The following is a 23,156-nucleotide window of genomic DNA, read 5'->3' on the forward strand; positions in this document are numbered from 1 at the left end:
GAAAGAGAACAGCTAACCAAAAAAAGACAACCGCTTGACAGATAAACGTGCGCCACTAGGCACCAACAGTTGAACAAATGCGCACATCAATATTTTTGAATATTCTATTTATCCATGTCATTTAACGTTCTCATTTTAGGTATAAATGTCATAATCAAATGGAAGTTAAAACATTAAAAAACGTTATAAGTTTATAGGTGATTATTGAAATACATAGTTTTTGGTTGGTAGAAAATTTTCTAATACCAATAGTGAAACTTTATGCAGTTTACAAAAGCTATTTGTGTTGTATGCCTGAAATCCTGACGAATTATGGAATTTCAATCTGATTTCAAGAAACTTAGCAATAGGTGAATGAAAAGGGATGGAAAAAGGTACGATGATATGGAAATAGATGTGTTAAATAAAAAAAAGGGAAATTGCAATCGTTTATTGAGTAAAAAAAGGTAAAATATGACATCATATACACTTTGACAGGCCATATCTCGAAAACTAATCGAGTCTCATAAAAAATAAGTGTTCTGAATTCTCACTATCATCTAGTATCATCTCAAAAAAAATGGCGAAAATCCGTGAGTATCCCATAAAATATAATTTTCCCAAAGAAAGCAGCAGAATGAGAAGAGTGCCCTTGTCAAGTCCTCTAATATAATAAAAGTAAATGTATATGTACGATTTATTTTCCAATTGATGGAATAACCTGCTAAAACCACAGTTGTCCCCGCAAGAAGCGACCATCGGTCCTAAACTACTTACACGGAGGAGGCTCTCAGCTAGGAATCTTATGATAAAGTCGTAGGATTTTAGATGACTTATCAGGTCAGTAGAATCGTGACCTCCTGAGTTTATTTGGGGAAAATTTTACTTTATGGAATACTCACGGATTTTCACGATTTTTTCTGTGATGATACTACGTGATGGTAGGAATTCAGAACACTTTTTATTTTTTGTCGGACTCAATTAGTTTTCGAGATATAGCCTTGTCAAAGTTTGTATGATGTCATAATTTACCTTTTTCTTAAGCAATACACGATTGTAATTCGCATAGTTTTTATTCAACACATCTTTTTCCATATCATCGCACTTTTTTTTATTGCTTTTCATTCACTTATTGCTAAGTTTCTTGAAATTAGATTGAAATTCCATAAACTCAATGTAACCTAACCTAACTCGCCCTAACCTAACTTAGTCTAACCTTACTTTAGAATTTTAAAAAACTATGTATCCTCAACATCTAACCTGACTTCCAAATTCTAAAAGGAATGTATTTTCGAATATTCACTTTTGTAAAAACTATCTTTCCTCAACATCTAACCTGACCACCGAACTCTAAAAGGAACGTATTTTCGAATAGTGAAACTTATTGCAATTTATAAAAAGTGATTTGTGTGCACCTGACAAATTATGGAATTTCATAATAATTTCAGGAAACTCAGCAATAAGTGATTGGAAAGGGTGCTATGATATGGAAAAAACTGTGTTGAATAAAAAATGTGAATTGCAATCGTATATTGCTTTTAAAAGAAGATAAAATATGACGTCATACAAACTTTGACAGGTTATATCTCGAAAACTAATTGAGTCCGACAAAAAATAAAAAGTGTTCTGAATTCCTACCATCATGTAATATCCCTGAAAAAATAGCGAAAATCCGTGAGTATCCCATAAAGTATAATTTAGCCTTTATTTGCAAAAAGGGTCGGTTTTGTTCATTTTTGTATGAAGAATAGTCGATGAGCTAACTTTCTTTTCCACTATATTGATGTGACAGTGAAGAGGCTGGGGTTGATGGAGGTGGACCAATTCCACGATATATTCATTTATACATCTCCGACAACATAATTCAATTGATTGTTTGACTTTTTTCTTCGTTGTTAATAAAATCGTGTGAGTAGGGGAGACCGGGGATGGTCTGGACACGGGGATACAATGGACAGGTTCATATTTCCCGCCCTAGTAGGAATTCTGGAGCTCTAATTGATTGTGAATGTTGGCAACACTGAGTCACATCAGCCGTTAAATCAGTATATCAGTGGACAACGAAGTCTGAGTTTCATAGCATGAAGTCTGTTCTTGACGTCTTTGATCTAACTTTTTAAGGTAAGTACGTAAGGTTTTATTGTAACCTAGGATTGTATTTTGTTCTCTGTCTTTTTAATGCATGTTTTGGTGACTAGTAAGAATAAAATCTAGTGTTGACCATGTCACTACTATTTGTTGTTGTGTTCCCTAAGCCAAAAATTTATGGAGGGGGCAGTCGGGGATACAATGGACAGGTTGTCGGGGATACAATGGACAACCTGTCCATTGTATCCCCAGGTGTCCATTCTATCCCCTATATGCTTGTTGTACTGTGTAACCTGGACAATTTGGACGTAAATGGACCAAAACAAAATTCAAATTATATAATGATTTAGGAAAATGGGCTAAATCCAATAAAAAGTACACAATTCACGAAATTAGTTTAAAAAACCTGAAAATTAAAATTAGGCGATCAGTTCTTTGTATTGTTTTTACCTTCTTAATAATCAAGTTGATTATTGACGTTCGAACTATCCATCTTCCTATGTATAACAAATATGTTTTCTTATTTTAGATGCCACGGACATTTAAAAAGACAACTGACAGAACCTTTCCAGAAGGTGATCTTCAGCAGGCTGTAGAAGACATTTTGAACAACCATGGCAGCTTGCGTCAGGTAGCAGCTGCTCGAAATGTAACCAAATCTCGTTTAGCCCTTTATGTAAAGAAAGCAAAAGAAAAGGGCTCAGATAACGTTTCCTTCAAACCTAACTTTCACCAGAGGAAAGTTTTTTCCGACCAAATGGAGAAAATGCTAGCCGATTACCTGCTACATTGTTCCAAAATGTTTTATGGAATGACGCCAAAAAAATGCAGACAAATAGCCTATCAGTTTGCTGAGGCTAACGATGTAAAAGTTCCAAACTCCTGGGAAGAAAATCAACAAGCTGGAGAAGATTGGTTTACTGGTTTTATGAAGAGGAACTCCACACTGTCAATTAGAAAACCTGAGGCCACTTCCCTAGCCAGAATGACTGCCTTCAACAAAACAACTGTAGGTGAATTCTTTGACAAATTACATGAGGTGATCAACAGAAATAAATATAGAACCTCGGACATCTTTAACTTGGACGAAACAGGGGTTACCACTGTCCCACCTGTGACTAAAGTGATTGCGCAAAAAGGTGAAAAACAAATTGGTCAAGTTACTTCAAGAGAAAGGGGAGAACTTGTCACCCAAGTCGGGATAATATGTGCCAACGGCAATTGTTTGCCTCCCGTTTTTATATTTCCACGAGCGCGCTTTGACAAGACGAAAATGATGGCGGGAGCAGCCCCTGGGGCTTTAGGTCTGGTCCATAAATCAGGATGGATGACGACAGACAACTTTATTTTGGTTTTGAAATTTTTTAAGGATAACGTCAGGTGTGATAAAGAGCATCCTGTCCTGCTTCTAATGGATAACCATGAATCGCATCTTAGCTTGGAGGCCATTAACTTCTGCCGGGATAACGGAATCACTATTTTGACTTACCGCCACATACTTCAAACAGATTACAGCCCCTGGACCGAAGCGTATTTGGGCCATTCAAGAAGTACTTCAGCAATGCAGTGCACTCATGGATGTTGGATCACCCCAATCAAACTCTAACAATCTACTCACTTCCGGAGCTTTGCTCCCGAGCTTGGGATCGAGCCGCGACTCCCGAAAATGTAAAAGCTGGTTTTCAGAAATGTGGCATCTCACCATTCGATAGAAACATTTTTCAAGACCATGATTTTCTGTGCTCTGCTGTCTCAGATCGTCCATGCCCTTCTTCAGATCCTCTCATTCCAAGCAACTCCTTAAAACCTACTGAGTCAAGCACTGATTTAGCCAATGGCATAAATGCTGAAGATCCTCCTAGCACAATCATCAATTCTACCGAGGCTCATACACCAATTGCATCATGCAGTCATCATTTTAATAATAACAATTTACTCTCGGGTTCTTTTGTTTCACCAGAACAGTTAATTCCATACCCAAAAGCTAAGCCACGGAAACTGACTAAGGGTGGTCGCAAGCGTGGAAAATGTATGATTGCCACTGATACGCCGGAAAAAGAAGAAATCGAAGATAAATCAAGAAGTAGACTGGCAAAGAAATCTAAGGCTGTGAAAAATGTTTTCCAAGGAGATAAGACTGATTCATCGGACGAAGATATGGATGAAGTTATTTTAAAGGATTCATCTTCCGAAATGGAATTAGACGATGAAAGCGATGAGTGCCTTAGGAGTGGAAGTGATGCCGTTGAGGGTGACTTCCTGGTTGTGAAAGTACCGTCAGAGAAAGGAAGGTTTGCTGTTAATTTTGTTGCCAAAGTAGAACAAAAATTACTAGACGGCCTTCATGTCCAGTTTTACAAGCGAACGATCCCATCAAATCGTTTTCGCTTGACAAATGAAGCGTCTTCTTTCATAACTTTTTCTCAAGTTATCACAATTTTACCAAAGCCGATAGAAGACAATCGAGCGAGATTCAAAGGCATGCTTTACTTCAATACTGATATATCAGGATTCTATCTGCAGTAACTAGTTGAATATGATTATATTTTATACTTGTCAGTTATAGGTATTGAAGATTTTTTCTCAATTGTTAATTTCATTTTTATGTAAGACTGAATTAATGGTTCCTAATAATCGTAACTTACCATAATAACATATTTGTATTTTCTACATTTGTAATCTGTTAAATAAACGAATTTAAAAAAAATCGATGTTTTATTCATTTTTTGAAGTGCCCTAAATTCATGTCCATATCATCCCCGGGTAGTGTCCAATGTATCCCTGTACCCGGGGATGGTTTGGACAAATGCGCTACCTTAGATTTTTGGCAGTTTTTTCAAAACGTATTAATTTTGGATATTTTATATTTTAAATATATGGACCTAAAGAACCACTCTAAACATTAGTGCAGAAACCAAGAAGGTAACATCTTTAGAAAAAATTTCAAAAATAAAAAACGGAAAAGTGTCCAAACCATCCCCGGTCTCCCCTATTCATTTATTTTAAAGAATCATAAGTAAAGGTAAATTTAGCTGTTACAAAGTTTTGGGGAGAAAACAAAAACTTTATAAAAATAAATACATAATTTATTGTTACTATATTACAAGTTAAAATACTGTTCATTATTAAATACACTTCCAAACATTTAAGGTACTGATATTTTGAGACTATTTTATGTACAGATATTATTCTTCTTGTTGGCATTATTCACAAACCTGAAAAATGTAAAGATTTTATTATAGTTATTTGTTTGTTTGAAGGCGGTTGACAATGTTTCGTGGTGTATTTCACCAGTTCGGACTTCCATTGTCTAATATAATATAAATTGATTTGAAATCACTGAAAAAAATTAAAAAGATTAACCGAAAATAATAATTTTATTAAACAAAAAACTGAAATTACAAAGAAATAACATACAAGCAACAACCAAAAAAATTAAAAAAATTGAAATATTAAAGCTGAAAATTGAAAAATTAAAAAATATTATTAACAAAAATAAAAAATTAACAAAAAAATGAAAAATAAAAATTCAAAGATTCCAAACCAAGTTATTTCTTCGTAATTTCAGTTTTTTGTTTGATAAAATTGTTACTTTCGGTTAATCTTTTTAATTTTTTTCAGGGATTTCAAATCAATTTATATTATATTAGACAATGGAAGTCCGAACTGATGAAATACATGGTTATTTGTGTCACATTTGTACTACAAATAAATAAATAAATGTAGGTTGAAAAGGTAATATTTTTTTTAAAAGTTTTTTTCTATGTCTATGTTATTGAATATTAAATGTGGGAAACTTTTAAAGAAAGGAAAAAAGGAAATAATCACGCTAAAAACTATTTATCAAGATATGTATATCATTCACAGAAGTATCTTTTAGATACCAAAAAAACTGTTCCGAAACCTATACGTTCACATGAACTTTGAATTACAAGAAAGAAAAATGTTCTTTTGAAACAACTACTTCCATATTTTTTCAAGGACAAAACATAAGTACTACAGGAAAATCCTTAAGGCGCTCTGAGAGCGGTGCCGTGCGAAAGTAGCGATTCACGTTGGATTTGAACCGGTGGAAATTGAATCTATTTGGAAATACGTTCTCAGAAAGTTTATTCCACATAAAGGCAGTTCTCTAAATGAAAGAGCTCTTAAACAGTGAAGTTCAAGGTGTACTGAGTTGAACCTCAAAACGATGAACAGCCATAGTTCGTCGCGTATTTCCGATATGTACAGCTCTTGGTGGAATCGAATGTGCCAAGTCACTTGAACATCTGTTAAAGTATCTATGAAAGAGAGACAAATCTTCAATCATTCTTCAATGTTCCTATCAAGGTGGAAAGTGATGTTCGTGTCTTTGGTCAGGCTCTTTTCTGGAAAGAATCCAGCAGCTTCAGGGTATGTTCAGGTCTGATCTGAACTTTATAAAGCATCAAAAGTTGCTGGGGTGTGTACAGTTTTCTGGTTCGGAACAGTTTTCCAAGCTTCTGAGATGCAGTCTTTGCAATTCCAGCTACATGATTGTGCCAAGACATATTGGTGTCCATTTTAACACCCAACAAACTTATCGAAGCGGAAAGCGGAATTGTCTGACCTGATATTATTATATCCGGAGACATTCATCTTTTTGGAGAATACCGATGCCTGGATTTTAGTGGTATTGAATTGAACTCTAGATCTTCATTAAGGTATGATCGCTCAGATGTTGAAGCCTTCCAAATACTCAAGGATATGGTGGTTTACAGCTTTCTTCATGATTTTTGATATCATTGATAGCAAAACTACAAACTAGAAAGATTTGTTTTGCCCTCTTTGAGAATAGGCTGAACGAGAGCAATATTCCAACAAGAAGAAAGAACAGGTTGAAAAGTATGCAAAATACTGGTGCAAGTTCATTGGCGCACTTTTTAAGTACGATGACGGGCACTTCTTCAGGGCCAGACGCCTTTGTCAAAGACATTGAATTACATGAAAATCACTTTTCCCATTTAATATCTACTTTAAAGGGAATTGATATTCTCACTTACATGCAATACAAACATCCTCAATGATGTAATTTGAAGATTCGGGACAATCAACTTATGTTATCACCTCATCAACATCGTTTTGGAAAATATTACAAGACAAAGCACTCATTTCTTTCATTAACTCTTCTGTTGATACACGTCGTAATATAATGAACGAAATGAATGCTTCATCCTGTAATGTTAACCGAAATGGTGCTGATGAAGTGCTAATACAAGCATTTTGTCCCGAAACTTCGAAAAACACAAGTAATTCACATTTTATATCAATACACTTTTATATAAATATCACATTGTGATATCCATATGAATTTCGGTTTCAATTTCATATCGATTGTTTATACTACAAACTGAATGTGATTTTCATATAACTCAATGTTCATAGTAGTTGTTTCGAAAAAAAACTTCTATTTGTTTTGCTTTCTTTTTCCAAGATTTTCCATATTTTGAGAAAGAAGAGAACTGAAAAGTTGTTTTTCCAAATACTAATATCTTCTAAAAATATACACTTTTCAACTAAAATAGTTTGAATTATAATAATAAGTTCTATATGAAGACAAATAAGCAAGTGTATTTAATCCTTAATTCCAGATATTGAAAAAATCAAGTATATTGCTGATATTGATATCCTTTGTTCCATTTTCTATAATTTCGACACTCAAACAAAATTTCATAAAAATGATAATTCAAAATTCCAAAATACTTTTTTGTCACCCTTTTTGTCAACTTAAAAAAAACTATCTAAGCAGTAATTATCGATAACATTAAAGTCGTACATATTTACCCATAGTTTCTTGTTGAATTTCCACTTTATATGTTGGATTGTCGTAGGCGGACTGACTAACTCTGGACGGGGGGGTAATGGCGGCCTTATTTTGATTATGTCGTCGTATCAAAATGAGTAACAAAACAAGCGTACTCATAATTGCAATGGCTGCCAAAATTGCAACAATGACTAGAGGACCATAATAATCTCCTTTCATTTCTAATTGGTAGGCTCTTGAAAGTTTATCTGAAAAAATATTCAAAAAGTTATTCAAGAAAGAATGGAATGAGTGAAATATCAGCAACGTATAAAAATCAATATAAATAAAATATATAGAGAGAAAAAAGATTGTAAATCAAATTATAGTATTGTCAAAAATATACCGAATTGACATGAGTAGATTCAACTCATTCCCTGACAAAAAGACGTAATTTATGAACGAATTGAGTGTTTTTCTTATAATGTTCTCCGTTTTTATTCCGGATGTTTATCAATAAAGATTACAATGTTCCATGTAAATGAAATTTTACTTTTTTCATTAATTATTTTGTATAGGAATCCTGTGACTGAAATCTGATTCGATTCCATTACGTTCCCAAAAAGTTAGCACAGCAGTTAGCTGTGTCCAAGATAAAAATTAACAGCATGGGGATATCGGAAAAGGTAAATGATACGGGGTCGATTGAGAAAAGTAGCGCATTTATGTGCCTAATAATATGCCATTTAGAAAGTTTTAATATTCCGAGTAGTTTCGGAGATATCTGAGAAAAACTGAAATTTGAGAATTTCGTTTTGATTTTCTCCTAGCTTTATTTTCAAAGGAAATATGAAACAAATAGCACTTTGACATGGCCACTTTTCAAGGACTACACGATAACGTAGCAGAATTTTTCTGCTTCGTTTCGTCTTCTAGAAAAAATCATCAACTTTCTATTTTTATATGGGCCTAAACTAAAGTATACCCTGTATACGACTCCATTTTTCATTGTGAAAACAGCAACGTGATTTCATAACCATTTCTCGCGCAAAATGAGAAGTGATTACTTAACCTGCTTTTCTTCAATTTTACATAGTACGCGCTGGAAAAAATGTCATATTTTTATGCATGGAATAAATTGATTAGTCTTATTCATAATAAATTTCAACTTATTACCACTTGCCGGAATGTTTGCGTTGTTGAATACAAAGATGTGTCGCAATAATTTGTTTATAAAATGTAATTGTAATGTAATAATATGTGATATTATAGGAAATATACAGAAACTTATAACAGGTGTTCAGATAACCCGCCGTTATTTTCTGAGCACAAGTACGCTCGTCTCACAGACGCATTTGAAACTTGAGTTTAACATATTCGGAACAATTTTGTTAAAGGATGCAGTAACCAATCTCAGCAAATCTCCTTCATTTTGAAAATTATGAGAGTACACTTGATTCTTGATATATCCATTAAGGAAAAAGTCTAGTAGGGTTAAGTTGGGGGACCTTGCAGGCTAGGATGTATCACTATGAGTACCAATCCACTGTCCTGAGAAGCGAAGATTCAAATAATCACAAACATTTCTAATGTTATGGGCTGGAGCACCATCTTCTTGAAAACAGCAGCTGTGAGGTAAATTATCTAGAGCGTCTTCCAAATCATTTACTAACAAATTTATGTACCGCTCTTTTGTTGAATTTTTTTGGTAGATAAAAGGCCCAATTACATTCGTACTGAGAATCCTAACCCACATGTTAAAATCGGATTATGTTGGGACCAATAATGAATATTCCACCTATTAAAAATGCCATTGTTGGTGATCTTACTTTTATCAGACCAAATTATTTTGAAGGGAAAATTTTCATCGTCTTGGAATTTTCTAGTGCACCATTCACAAAAGGTTGTTCGCCTTGCATCGTCTCCTGGTCTGAGTCCATGACAAATCCTTAATTTATATGGATGATATTTATTTTTTCGTAAAATGAAGCGAGCGGTGGATTTTTCTACTCCGGTAGTATGCTCATTGGTGCGAGTGGAATTTCAACAACGGCCTGTAAAAAATTACTCTTACTTTCTTCATTACATTGCTTTTGTCGGAAAACCACAGGTTTTTTAAATGATCCGTATTCTTTTAAATTAAGAACTAAATGTCTGAATATTAATTTACCCGGTTGTCGCCTCTCTTAACACAATTTCTTTGGCACAAAATGTAACATGATAACATATACAATTTTTCAGTATTCGAGAAGCTGCCGTTTTCCATTTTTAACACAAATTAGGTAGGTAGCGAGATGTAAAAGTAGGAATGGTAATATGTTGAAAATTCTACCAAAAAAAAGTAGTAATCATTATGACAACATAACATTATGTGTCATTTTTTCCAGCGCGTACTATCTAAAATTGAACAAAAGCAGGTTAAGTAATCACTTTTCATTTTGCACGAGAAATAGTTATGAAATCATATTGTGTTGTTGTTTTCACAATGAAAAATGGAGTCATATACAGGGTATACTTTAGTTTCGGCCCATATAAAAATACAAAGTTGATGATGTTTTCTAAAAGACGAAACGTCGCAGAAACATTCCACGTCATTCCATCAATTTATCACCCAGGAGTCATCTATCACAATAATTTACCTAAATCTCTCAAATATTAAAAAATTATACCCAAATGTAATCTCAAAAATATGCACAACCTAATCGAAGTCATTTTTTCTACGGATGCTATACAATGTGCCACTTCTCTCATCGCTTTCGTACGTTCAAAACGAAAGATTTCACACGCAGTGAGAAATATCCGCCATTACAGTGACAAATAATTTCTCACTGTTATCACGATAACCCAAGTCAGTCATGAAGAGTTGTCAAGAAGATTGAAATCATCTACATTATGGTCTCAGTACTCAATGCAGAGGATAGTACCTTAATTATTAAAAACTGTATTGATATATCAAAATACGTAAAACTACGTGCATTTTTAAAACGCAAATTTGAAAAATATGCTCCAAAACAGTCAAAAACATTAACTTCTGAAGAAATTCCAAAATTTTTAAAAGATTCACTTGATGAAAAGTATTTGTTGATGAAGGTATGAACTGAAATTTTTTAAATTGTTATCGAAAAATAAATGTTTGGTTTTGATTTCATTCTGCTTTAGCTATTGGCCTTACAGGGGCATGCCGTGATGAACTTCGAAAATTAAAAATTGATGACATGGAAGATCTTAATTCGGCCCTTTCAATAAAATTACCCGATACTAAAACCAAGGTTCCTAGAAATTTCACATTCATAGGAGAATTCTACCAAATTTACAAAAAATATGTGAAGCTTCGATCATGTACAAATGAAACACATTTTTTTAAAATTAAATTACAAAAATAGCAAATGCACGAAACAACCTGTGGGGATCAATAAATCTGGCACCATGGCGAAAGAAATAGCGAAATTTTTGCAATTACCGAACCCTGAATTATATACTGGCCACTGTTTCCGAAGGTCATCTGCGACTAATTTAGTTAATGTAGGGGCAGATCTTCTAACTTCAAAACGTCATGGGGGTTGGAAATCCAGCAATGTTGCTGAATCTTATATTGACAACTCCATAGCTAACAAAATAAAAATTTCAAAAAGTATAGTGGAATCCATCAGCCTCCAGCGCCATTAGAACCTGAACACAACAAATATGTGGAAGCTTAGTACTTTTCCCCATCAACTTCAACTTCGACCGTAGCTTATATTTCAGTTACCGAAAACATGTTGAAACAAAACGATCTACCAGGAATTACTTTACAAAATTGTTGAAATATAACTGTTAATTACTATTTTAAATAGAATATAAAAATGGGTTAATGACATACAAGTAATAATACTTGTATGTATTTTAATTTTCAATACTTGAAAACAACGCAACCGTAGAAAAAGTACAGTGTACAATGCGTCAGAAATGACCTATTTCTCACTCGCTTGATTTGCGGCACAAACTTCTGCGCTCGTGAGAAATATGTCGTTTTTCTCACTTGTTGTACAATATACTATCAATACAGATCTTTGATTAACTTAGTTTTTAAACAGTTTTATTAAGCTTGCCCTGTTTGTTTGGGTCAAGTTTAATAATTGAAGTTTGACTCAGTTTTGATGGCAATACAATTTGATGAATTCTGTATCATTGTAAATCCAAGATGGCCGCAGTTACAAAATGGCGGATTACATATTTTTTCACCAACTACCTCAATATGGGTATCAAATGACAGGACTTGACTAGTCGTTCACATATAATTTGTTTTCTGAATTATGATCCAGATTGAGAGTTGAAACCAAAGGAGAAATGGGTTTTGTGAATATTGAAGCAGAAGTAAAAACACACCAATCCCTTTTTCTCCACCCATTCTGTTTTTACTTAACTTATAAATTTAGCATTTTTTCCAAGGAGTTTGGTATCATTCGCAAAAATATTTATTGAAAAATGTTCTCCGGGATGAAGAAAAGGAAGTATATAAAAGAAATATGTCACATTTATATCAACACTGTGATAAAACACCCGCAGTTATTTTCTGTTATATAAATCGTCCTATTACATATCAATTCTTCTGTTATCTGAAGTACTCACTTTCTATATTTTGATGTAATGTTAGTGTAATGTTCGATGCAATTGTCTATTTTTGATTACATAAGTACTAACCTTGTTGTGAAGCTGCTCCCAAGACAGGGGCTACCCTGGGCTTGGTATTGAACTCTTGAACATTACTGGTTTTTATCTTACCATTTGTAAGATAAACTTCTAACCACAATCTATACCTGGTGCCGGGTTTCAAATCCATGATAACCGTTTTCGTCGCAGAATCTCTCTTGGCTATTTTGAACATGCTTTGATCTTCTTTGCCAGTATCGCTTTGATAAATGGCCCTGTATATATTGACATATTTGTCTTCAGGATAGGGTACGCCCTCCCAAGATATTTCTACGCTTTGTGATTTGATATGAGATATTTCCAATGTTACATTGAAACCATAAGTATCGATTTCGTTAGCCGTTGTGAAGTGCAACATCTTTTCAGCATGGAGCTCCGTTAACTGTCCTGGGAAAGGTATAAAGAATATTCCGATCTCGTATTTGGTATTCGGTTTAAGATTTTCCAATGTATAGGTCGTTACAGCTCTATGTATTAATGGAGTGGCTGCGTATATTTTTCCCTCAATCTCTCTGTACCTCAATTGAACTCCATCAATGAATCTGTAAGTAGATTACGAATGTAAAAACTATGATGAAAATGAAGAAAAATGGATTAATACACTCTTATTTAGCATGAACCTATGAAATGCGCCATAATGAATTTCCCACTCTTCTCAGTCTTTGCAAATCTTTACAAGGAAGGCTTCGAAACCAAAGCCATTACATAGATGACGACTTTGTTATAAGGCCCATGAACTCGAAAGTTTCCATACATTTTTAAACTACATCGATTCCGAACATTCCAACCTAAAACTCACAATGGAAATAAAAAATTGCAATTATCTTTCATTCCTTCCGATCTCATCACAAAATCCAACAATTTCTTCTTACACTGTGTTTATCGAAAACTAACCTATACCAACCGTTACCTCAATGGTAAGTTTCATCACCATCCTGCCCCACTGAATTCCGTTTCCAATGTTGTAATACACAGATCTATCAGACTCACTGATAAGTAAGATCCAAGGAACCAGACGAACTTTCCGTCACAACAAGTATACCAACTCCCGAACCAAAAGATCGATCTAACTCCAGCAAACCCATATTCCACATCTTGAACAACCCGATATCCAGATCATACAAAAGCTTTTCTTTTCTATAACAAACTAATTCCGAAAATAGACTCCAACAGAGCCTATGAATATGAGCTAGCCGTTAGTCAGTCAAATCCAGCCTCATCTCTCTTCAAACACCATTTTGAAACATGCCACACACACAATAAGCATGTATAGCGAAACACGTGTTGCGTTTTTGTAAAACTGTTTAGTGAAAATCTCACAATGAAGTGTTTCTTAAATAAAGTACTTGTTATTTCGTAGTTTTCAGTTAGTTCGTATCGGATGGCCTGATTATCTCATTATTCATTTTTGAGTTCTTGTAACATTTGTATACTGAAGCCAGTTTTTTGAGGTATATTCCCTCTGACACTTCATATTCTATAAGAAAATAAATATTTCGGAATAAAATCTCGAAACAATCATCTCACCCAACGTTGTTTTTCGGCAAGCATATACCAGAACCTACTGTGTAGGTACGTTGGGAGAAATGAATGTTTCGAAATTTTATTTCAAAATATTCATTTTCTTATACATATGTATCTCTCCTCGATACAGTCTTCCGAATTACTTAGACTTCATATCCTGAATAGTTAAAAACCATTTTTTATGAAAAAAGTAAATGCACTCCTCCCATAAAAAACAGTGGTCATAAACCGACCAATAAATCTTTTTAAAATCTGTTTTTCCGTTAATAATTTCGAAAAAATGCGTGGGCAGACATTCATATATACATACTGTTGTAGATCATGCCCGAAAGAACATTACGCCGGCCGCCACTGATAGCCATAAACCAATGATGACGTAGCTAAGAGCGCGCGAATGTACGATGATTCTCCGCCACTCTAGAAGCAGCGAGAATAATGCTACCGATTTCGACGGAACTTTAGCGAAATTTCTACTGCATTCGATTACGATATAAAAACGCTAGCCACGACCGTATCGACACAGTCAAGTGGAATTACAGTGCGGTACGCCAAGTGATCTAGTAAGGCGATAGACATTCAAATAATAGTTGAAGTTTTAGTTAAAGTGTTTGTGTATTCAAAGTGTAATAAAGTTAAGTTTGATTATTCAGTGTAGTCAATTATTAGTCAACCCACGGGGAAAAACGTAACAATACACACAGATCTGTAAATTTTTTGTATTTTTGTTTGGGAGTCCTAATCAATTCTCATGTTTGGAAATATTGCAATGATATTTCAGTCGGTAAAAATATAACAGGCTTATTGATCACTCAGTTAACTTTTTATTACCTCCAATTTCTGATTTTTAAACAGTTGTAAGATTACATACCTTAGCTCATTTGCATCGAACTTTTTCCAAGTTACAGTGACCCAAGTTGCATTTATATCGATTATAGCCAGGTCAGGTTCTATCGGTATCATCGGAGGAAGGGTGGACGTTAAAATTTCACGTGGGGTCTTTATTTTGTATATCCTACTACTGTGAGTCGTATGGATATCTCTCAGTGTTATAGTAATCTTGATTTTATATTCTGTGTCGGATTCCAAGTCTTGAAGGTCAAACTCCAATGATCGAGTTGCTATTAGATCATTTGGTGGAGCAAACACCTGTAGCATCCAAGAGTCCAAATCTGCATCACTGAAAAATATGAAATAAGGGAAATATCAAAGCACGTTATTCTGTAATTTTAAAACTCTCACGAAACTCAGAATTCTTGTTTATAAATTATATTAGTCACCTTCACAGTGAACATTAATGTTATATACACGTATAGACTGAAAATATATAGGAATACCTAAGTTATTGATAAGAAATTAGAATCAAACTTTTGAGAAAATACAAATCAATTCACTGAATTCATTTTATTGAAAAAGAAAAAAAATCACTTTAAAGGTGCGACTTAGTTCCTTCCTGTTCACAAAAGCCTTCTCACTCACAAGCGATTTTGATGAAATTGGGAATACGTGCGATTCGTTGTATTCATGCCATGTGCCACTGTATGGGTGTCTGCAATATGCTGTGTTATGCCCGTTGTGAGTAGTCCCACTGTGATTCGAAAGTGCATATAGATTATAACGGCAAGGAGCCACATTAGCTGCTGCATAAATGCTCATATCTGATCATTCTAAAGAAAAGTCAATAATTCATCTGACAATAAAATGATGAATGTAGCCATTTCTTTATAGTAGGATATCATCATGAAAAATGGGAAATAAAACTTCCCATAATTATTTTGCTAACCATCTAGATAAGAAAGTTGAAATAATTATACAGATAGGACATTATAATGTTTTTTTAAGGACACAACACAAGCACTACAGAAAAGGCCCAAGAGCAGTGTCTGTGCGAAAGTAGCGATTTGCGATGGATTTGAATCGCTGGAGATTGAATTAATTTGGAAAAACGTTCTCAGGAAGTTTATTCCACATAAACGCAATTCTCCAAATGACAGAGTTCTCAGTGAAGTTCGAGTTGTACTGAGGTGAACCTCAAAACGATGAGCAGCCACAATCCGTCGCGTATTTCTGATATGTACCGCTCTTGGTGGATTCAAAGGTGCCAAGTCACTTGAACATTTCTCGTAAAAGTATTTATAAAAGAGAGACAAATCTCCAACCTTTCGATGGTCCAGACTATCAAGGTTGCAAGTGATATTCATGTTTCTAATCAGGCGGATGGCTTTTTCTGGATGAAATTTTGCAGCTTCAGAGAATGCTAAGGAGCGTACCTCCATACATGTGAACAATACTCTGAAGAAGATCTGATCTGAGTGTTATGAAACATCAAAAATTGCTGAGGTGTTTTATTTAAGAACAGTATTCCAAGTTTTGAGAAGCAGCCTTTGCAATTCCAGCAACATGATTGTGCCATTTTAATCCCACAACAAACTTATCGAAGCAGAAAGCGGAATTGTCTATCCAGAAATTATTATATCCAGTTCGGAGACATTTATTTTTTTGGAAAAAACCGATGCCTGGGTTTTCGTAACATTGAATTGAACCTGGTTACTTTCACCCCAATTCGAAATCACTTCTAGATCCTCATTAAGATATGCAACCTCCTGCTGCCGGTGAAGATGTGTATCCGCAGCCGATGTCCTGGAATCCAAATAGAATGACGTGACAAGTGTGCTGTCGTCAGCAAAGCAATATATTGGATTCTTGGTTTTTCCAATGAGTCGTTGATTTACAATAAAAAGAGGGTTGAAGACAATATGGTTCCCTGGGGAACACCAGCGTTTATGGTGAAAGTATTGGAGAGATATCCATCGACGGTCACTTGCAGAGAACATTCTTTCAGGAAGATGGAGTGCCATACACAGAAATGATCCGACAAAACATATCATCGAAGTTTGGCCAGCAGACCCTCGTGCCACACACGGTTTCAACGCCGCGCCGACACAATCCAGAAGTTGGTTAGAAAACAGAGCCTTATACTCACGCACATATTATTGCACCCCCAGATGAAACAACCAGAAATCAAGAAAGTAACTTTGACATATTTTGGTAAAAAAAAAACAGAGACAATTGTGAGATTTTTCAGAAAAAACAATGTGGACGTGGCCACATGCTAGGTTATTAAATTTCCAAAGATAACGTGGACAAGATGGAGAAATCTGAAGTTTATAAGCTTAAGTGCCCGGAGTGTTTATGTTAGACAATGGCCGAAATTTTTCAACACGATATGCTGAACATATAAGGTCCTTCAGACTAGGTAAAAATTATTCGACGTTTTCAAATCATTTCTTGGATTGCAACCACAAGTTCTCGAATCCAAACGACACGGAAATTTTGCACTATGCAAGCTAGGATTGGAAACTCAACTATTTGGAATCCTTGGAAATTCATAAGCATAAGCATTGCGGATGTAACCTGCTAAATGACCAAATCGACTTAAACTCTGCCATTCGAGAAACAAAGTAACCGAAACCATGGTAGATGCGTGATATCTACGTAATCACCACGGACATTTGCATCTACTGAGTTAAATAAACAAGCCTCCTCACGCTGGCCAATCTGATTTGACTGCAATCAGCTGGCGAAGTTCAGTCAGGTATATCCCTAAAGGGTAGGAGTTGTGCATTACGTTTTAACACCTGTGGTGTATACATATACGGTATTTTAAAGCCGCAAATTATTTTTTTAAAATAATAAAATTTCGGTTGTAGCTCAGTGCGACTCTGTAAAAGCAGCATTGTCACAGGTAAACAAAATTAAGATACTCAGTTAAGTTTATTGTATTCGTTTGAAAATATCCTTATAGGACGAAACTACAGTACAGCAGTTTCATTTCTCATTTTTCAATTCCTCTGACCGTTGACTTCGGTCACAAAATAATATTCAATCTATTGAAAGAGTTGCTTTATTTTTATGAAATAATTGTTTGTATTATTTTTTCATAAACTACATCTTACGATCTGATCTTCACAAAGCAACTATGTATCTTCATCAAGTAACGGCAGAATCATTCAGAAAAAAAATTGTATTATTTCTTTACCACCTTGGAATTTATGAAAATTTGCCACTAAAAATATATAGACCTAATATGAAATTGGAGCAGAAAAATGTTTAATTCTAGGTTGAGTAGTTTGAATGATCATACGTTATCACAGGGTGTATTACTTTGGAATTGCAAAACAATTTTGTGTTTCAATTGAATTGAATTCCAAATTGATCATACTTAGTACTTACTAAGGTCAAATGTAGAACGGTCTAAACTAACATATTTTTGGTCCTATCTAACCTAATTTGAAACTCACTCTTTATCATTGGTGTATCGCACTTCAACTCTTCCATGTAAATTCACTATCACTGGTGGAACCATAAACGCCAATCGAACTGTGTGAGGATCAATTGCTTCTAATGTATGAACGGGAACGTCATCTTGTGGTGGCGGGAAAGGACCAGGGAACAATGGACCATCGAAACCTTGAAAAATGAACCTGATGAATATTGATAAGGAAGGTTGCTCCTGATTTGATCAGATTTAAAAAGAGGAGACTTTGGTTGTTGTTTGGTCAGTATAAAGCTGAATTTCTGAAAGTACTATTGTTTCATATTTTCAAATTCTTGTGGAATTCATCGTTGTCTCACTAATCACTAATTCATATCTGAAGTATGGTTTTTCAAATCATCTATTGTTATTCTACATCGAATGTTTATTTCCGAACTAGACTAGAAAATTAATATTTCGAGATATTCATCTTTCCCAACTACCTATACCGTAAGTTCTGGTGAATATCTGCCGGAAAACACTTCCCTGGCTAATACCACGCTGGATATTGCATATTTAGAAATTTTATTTCGAATTATTTATTCTCTAGTACGTATGCAGTCTTTACACACGGTGTGAGCTCTGTTAGAGTATTGGTACATGGGATGTTTCTTCCTCCCTTCGGGCTTGGTTCACGAGATGGAGCTGTTACTAGTCGACAATCTTTCTCTTAGAGATACATACATGCAGTTGAGCCGCGTTGAAATTAATCGAGTTTCAGGCACTTTGGGTCGGATTTTTCCTGGACTGATGAGAAGTAATACTTCGAAACAGGTCTGTCTGTAGGTTATGCACTCGAATACTTTCAGCAAGGTCCTGCTGCTGGACGAATGAGAAATATCTGCGAGACAAACCTCTGTGAGATATGCATAAATATCTGTCAGAAATAATTCAATATTCAGCGTGGTATTAGCCAGGAAAGTAGTCATGTACCAGAACCTACGGCGTAGATATTTGGGAAAGATGAATATTTCGTGATTTTATTTCGAAATATTTATTTTCTAATACGTATGTATCTCTCCTCTATACAGTTTTCAGATACGCTTTGATTTCTGTATAGAGCCATGAATAAATAGCAACCGGACCGATATAAAAACTGTTTAGTTCTGATATCTCTGATGAATGGTGATTGTAGTACTGAAACTGGGACATATGATGTGTGGATATGGTTGGATTTTGTTAATAGTGGATAAAACGATTGTGTATATATTATTAGCTTCCAAGAAAGGATTACTTTACCTTTTCAATGTCATTCACAAATAGGTATATCTCGCACGTTTGATCTAAGGTGTTGTCAATCTTTGGTTTATTTTTTTAAAATTACTGAGTTTATTTATACTGACAAATGGATTTGGAAGTTGATTTTTTTGGACACAAAATATTTCAAAACTATATGTAAGGCCACATTTTGCGTTATAACATTTTGTGAACATTTTAGGAGTATATCTAAAACAGAAATTATTAAAAAGAACGAATTTATAGTTCCACTACTATTTTCAATTCCTAAAAAATTTACAAATTGAATTTATCAAAAGCATGTATATACTTCAGTGTTCAGTGTAAGGAGTCTTTAAATTTGTTCTTGTGAACATACTCTGGGTATGTTTCTGATTTGACATCTTAAAAAACAACTTGAAAAATACAAAAGGGGAATGTTATACAAAATTAGATGCCACAAAATCAATCATTATTTCCAATAGGATACTACAATTTTTGGGAGATATTATTTTCGGTTATATACGCCTGTCTATATGTTTTTTCCGTTAACCAGATATCGCACCTCTACGAACGGCAAGCCTCAGAAGTCGAAACTTGTGCGAGGACTAACGAGGTCTCACCTTTCAACGTGTGATTCCTTACACGGGTTGGACAATAGCAAGTGAAAATCATTCGTTCAGCCAGGCTTGAACCACTGGCCAACACGGCGGTCGATTTGAATGAGTGAACAAAGCACCCACGTCGAACCGCCCGGCTACCGACCGATTCAATAATTATTCCAAAAAGTTCATCAGTGGCGTACAATGAGGATCTTCTTATCTAATTTTCAGGTAATTTTCGCGAGTAATGGAAGTTAATGAGTTAATGACATTTTCCCTTTTTTCCTGGTAGCTGTGTAGTTAGTTCGACATAATGAAACACAAATTATTTTCTGAATTTGACTCCTATAGGAGAGCAACAACCTCCCCTGCCCTCTCGGTAGGGCATTTTTATGAATTATATTTTTTGTTCCTTTCTCTAGAAGTTTTCTATTATCTATATAATATTATGGTAAAATTGGGAATAAAAATGTTTTTCTAATTTTCCTAGAATTTTACTACTTTCTGATATTAATACTGATTTACAAAGCCTGAGCTATCAAGTTTATAAAGTCGGAACATTCAAATTTGTAACTATTATACCAGAAATGATATGATTTTAGAATGCAAAATAATTCTATTGCATTGAATAATAGAAAAAAATAATGATAACCTCAGATTTCCAAAAATGGTTGTGGAGAAAAAATCAAATATAAAATGAAATGAAAGTTTTCGTTAATGAACACATGTTTTGAATCTCCTAAAACTAGATTTTTTTAAATTAATGTCTCTTATTCAATATATTTGTTTATGTCGTTATAAAACCACAAAACCATATATTTTCAAAAGTATATTTCAAGGACGGTTCTATTTTATGCGAATATACAGGGTGCTCCAAATTAAGTCGGCACCATTACCAACTCCGTTATTATTGATGCTACGAATTCAGTTAAACGGGCAAACTAGTAGCATTTTTAATGGCCTTCTTGATGTCGAAAACAAAAAGAAAATTGACCTTCGCGTTTTCAAAATATTTCATAAAATGATCTTTTTTTAAATGGAACACCCTGTATTTTGTCATGCATTTCGATTTGCAATAACATTATATACAACAAAGCTCATATCACCTTCCTTCCTTAAGTTGAAAATGAGCGACTTATGTGGAAATATTTATTTCTTTCAACAGTACAATTTTCTTTATTTTGGCAAAAATATATATTTGGGCCATTCGCTTGATACTACTTTTTGCTTTCAACACAGTTCGGCCATCAATTCTATTAATTATTGTTTCAATATAATTTTTATGTTCATCTACATTATAATGTTTTATTTTGTACACCTTATTTTTTCAGAAATTCCCATAAATAACAATCTAGAGATGTAATGTCTGGTGAACGAGGAGGCCACTTAACAGGACCATTTGTAGCAATCCATCTGTTTCCATCTGGTGCTCCATCCTGCTTAAAATAGATTATCTGATTAGCCTCCAGATCAAAATCATCGAAAAACTCTTCCGACACTCTTTTTAATGAAATAATGTAAAGGGGTCCGTTCGAAGGACCATGGTAGAAAAATGTACCAATAATTCTGCCACTAAATAGACCACATTAATACTAAATCGTTTCTGAGGATTGTGGGAATGGACTAGAATTGGATTATGTCTACTACATTAATGAACATTTTTTCTAATATAGATCCCACGATTTGAAAAATTAGCCTCATCGCTCCAAGTTATGTTTGGATCTGATCTGCATTTATTCATAAACTACAGACAAAACCCCAATCGTCTCTCAGGATCACCAGGTTCTAGTGTTTGCACTGGTCTCAACTTATGAGGAGAAATATTATGTTTCTTCAGAATTCGTTGAATAATAGACAGTGGAACAGCTATTTCTCTAGATGAATATCTGATGGAATTATTTGAATTTACGTCAAAGTAGGCTAAAACGTCAATTTCTGTATCTTCAGATATTACGAAACGTCCATTAGTTGTCCTCTCCTCAAAAACTTTTTCGACGATGAAGCACACCAAAAAAAAACGCCGATTAGGTAATTCGCGATCGGGGAACGAATTGCTTTAGTGTTGAAGTGCTCTTACGATATGTTTCTGACACATTTTTTCTTGATGGGAAAATATTCGAACAGTAGTTGACAGTTACAATAATTTATGACATTGTCATGATATACTTCAGAATATTTGACAAATAGTATTTCAACAAACTTTCAAGGCATCTTGACTTCTGTTTTATCGAATCACACATTTTTTTTAACCGCATTGATATGACGATTCAGTATTTTCTGTTCGGTACAAAAACGGCTTCAATGTTATCATTTCAGCTGACATATTTTGATTCACAAAATAAATACGGTTAGTGGAATAGCTTTAAGATGGAAATTATCGTTTTGTAAGGGTTTTACGAGTTCAAATCCCAGCACAATTTTTTCTTTTTGCTGTTGCTAAGTTTGTTCTGGTTTATTGAGGATGAGTTTGGATTGATGAATCCTCTGTTCTGGTTTCGACTGCGAAATGATCCTTAACTGTCTTGAACCGTCACGAATCGTTCTTACTCTCGAGGCTGAACTGTTGAGAACTGTTCCCGTTGCTCATGCGCATTCATGTATTTGTTTGTGCTATTTTCTAGGATGTTTTTTTTATTTATTTTATTCAAATAAACAATTGATGATTGAGGTTAGATAACATTTGAACTGACTACAAGGATAGGCTACATAAAAAAATAGACATGATCAACAGTAATTTCGCGTCTTCATCTCTTCATACAGTGCCATCCCCAAACTATGCACCATATGGGAAACTTATTTATTAAGGGTTTTTCGACAAAATATTATTCTCAATAAAAGTTTGTGTATTCCCTGAAACTAAACACGCACCAACAAAATGCAGTAAAACGCAGGTAATATACGAGGAGCCTCCTTCAAATACTTGATTTTGAGACAGGAGTAAAGTACTCTTATTTTGAAAAATTTTGGGAAATGTTATTTAGAA

At 34.4% G+C, this 23,156-nt stretch overlaps 2 protein-coding genes and 1 long non-coding RNA gene across 5 annotated transcripts in view; 2 read left to right on the forward strand and 1 right to left on the reverse strand.

The window, feature by feature from the left end:
- The first annotated feature begins 42 nt into the window (after positions 1-42).
- LOC141484989 (uncharacterized) lies at positions 43-14,689 on the forward strand. The gene is made up of 3 exons (XR_012466929.1): positions 43-1,653; positions 8,410-8,517; positions 14,363-14,689. It is a non-coding gene; the product is annotated as an uncharacterized lncRNA (long non-coding RNA).
- On the forward strand, positions 1,940-4,112 carry LOC141484988 (uncharacterized). The gene is made up of 2 exons (XM_074180795.1): positions 1,940-2,100; positions 2,597-4,112. The coding sequence occupies exon 2, from the start codon at positions 2,597-2,599 to the stop codon at positions 3,671-3,673; it is 1,077 nt and encodes a 358-aa protein (XP_074036896.1). The 5' UTR covers positions 1,940-2,100; the 3' UTR covers positions 3,674-4,112.
- Positions 5,132-23,156, reverse strand: part of sas (stranded at second) — a 99,613-nt gene continuing 81,588 nt past the window's right edge. For 2 of the 3 annotated variants that reach the window (XM_074180789.1, XM_074180791.1), the window contains 5 exons: positions 18,343-18,511; positions 14,913-15,221; positions 12,512-13,062; positions 7,865-8,100; positions 5,132-5,282 (listed from right to left, as the gene is read on the reverse strand). In XM_074180789.1, the coding sequence (XP_074036890.1) occupies positions 5,271-5,282; positions 7,865-8,100; positions 12,512-13,062; positions 14,913-15,221; positions 18,343-18,511 (1,277 nt within the window). In that variant the 3' untranslated portion in view covers positions 5,132-5,270. The remainder of the gene's footprint in view (positions 5,283-7,864; positions 8,101-12,511; positions 13,063-14,912; positions 15,222-18,342; positions 18,512-23,156) is intronic. The other variant, XM_074180790.1, reaches the window with a different exon arrangement.

The sequence above is a fragment of the Leptinotarsa decemlineata genome, unplaced genomic scaffold, assembly GCF_025532065.1.
Source record: "Leptinotarsa decemlineata unplaced genomic scaffold, Ldec_3_MD MMD2_tig00026299_RagTag_RagTag, whole genome shotgun sequence".
In the NCBI taxonomy this organism is placed as follows: Eukaryota; Metazoa; Arthropoda; class Insecta; order Coleoptera; family Chrysomelidae; genus Leptinotarsa; species Leptinotarsa decemlineata.

Coding starts and splice junctions, on each gene's coding strand:
- LOC141484988 (XM_074180795.1), top strand. CDS start 2,597: ATGCCACGGACATTTAAAAAGACAACTGACAGAACCTTTCCAGAAGGT.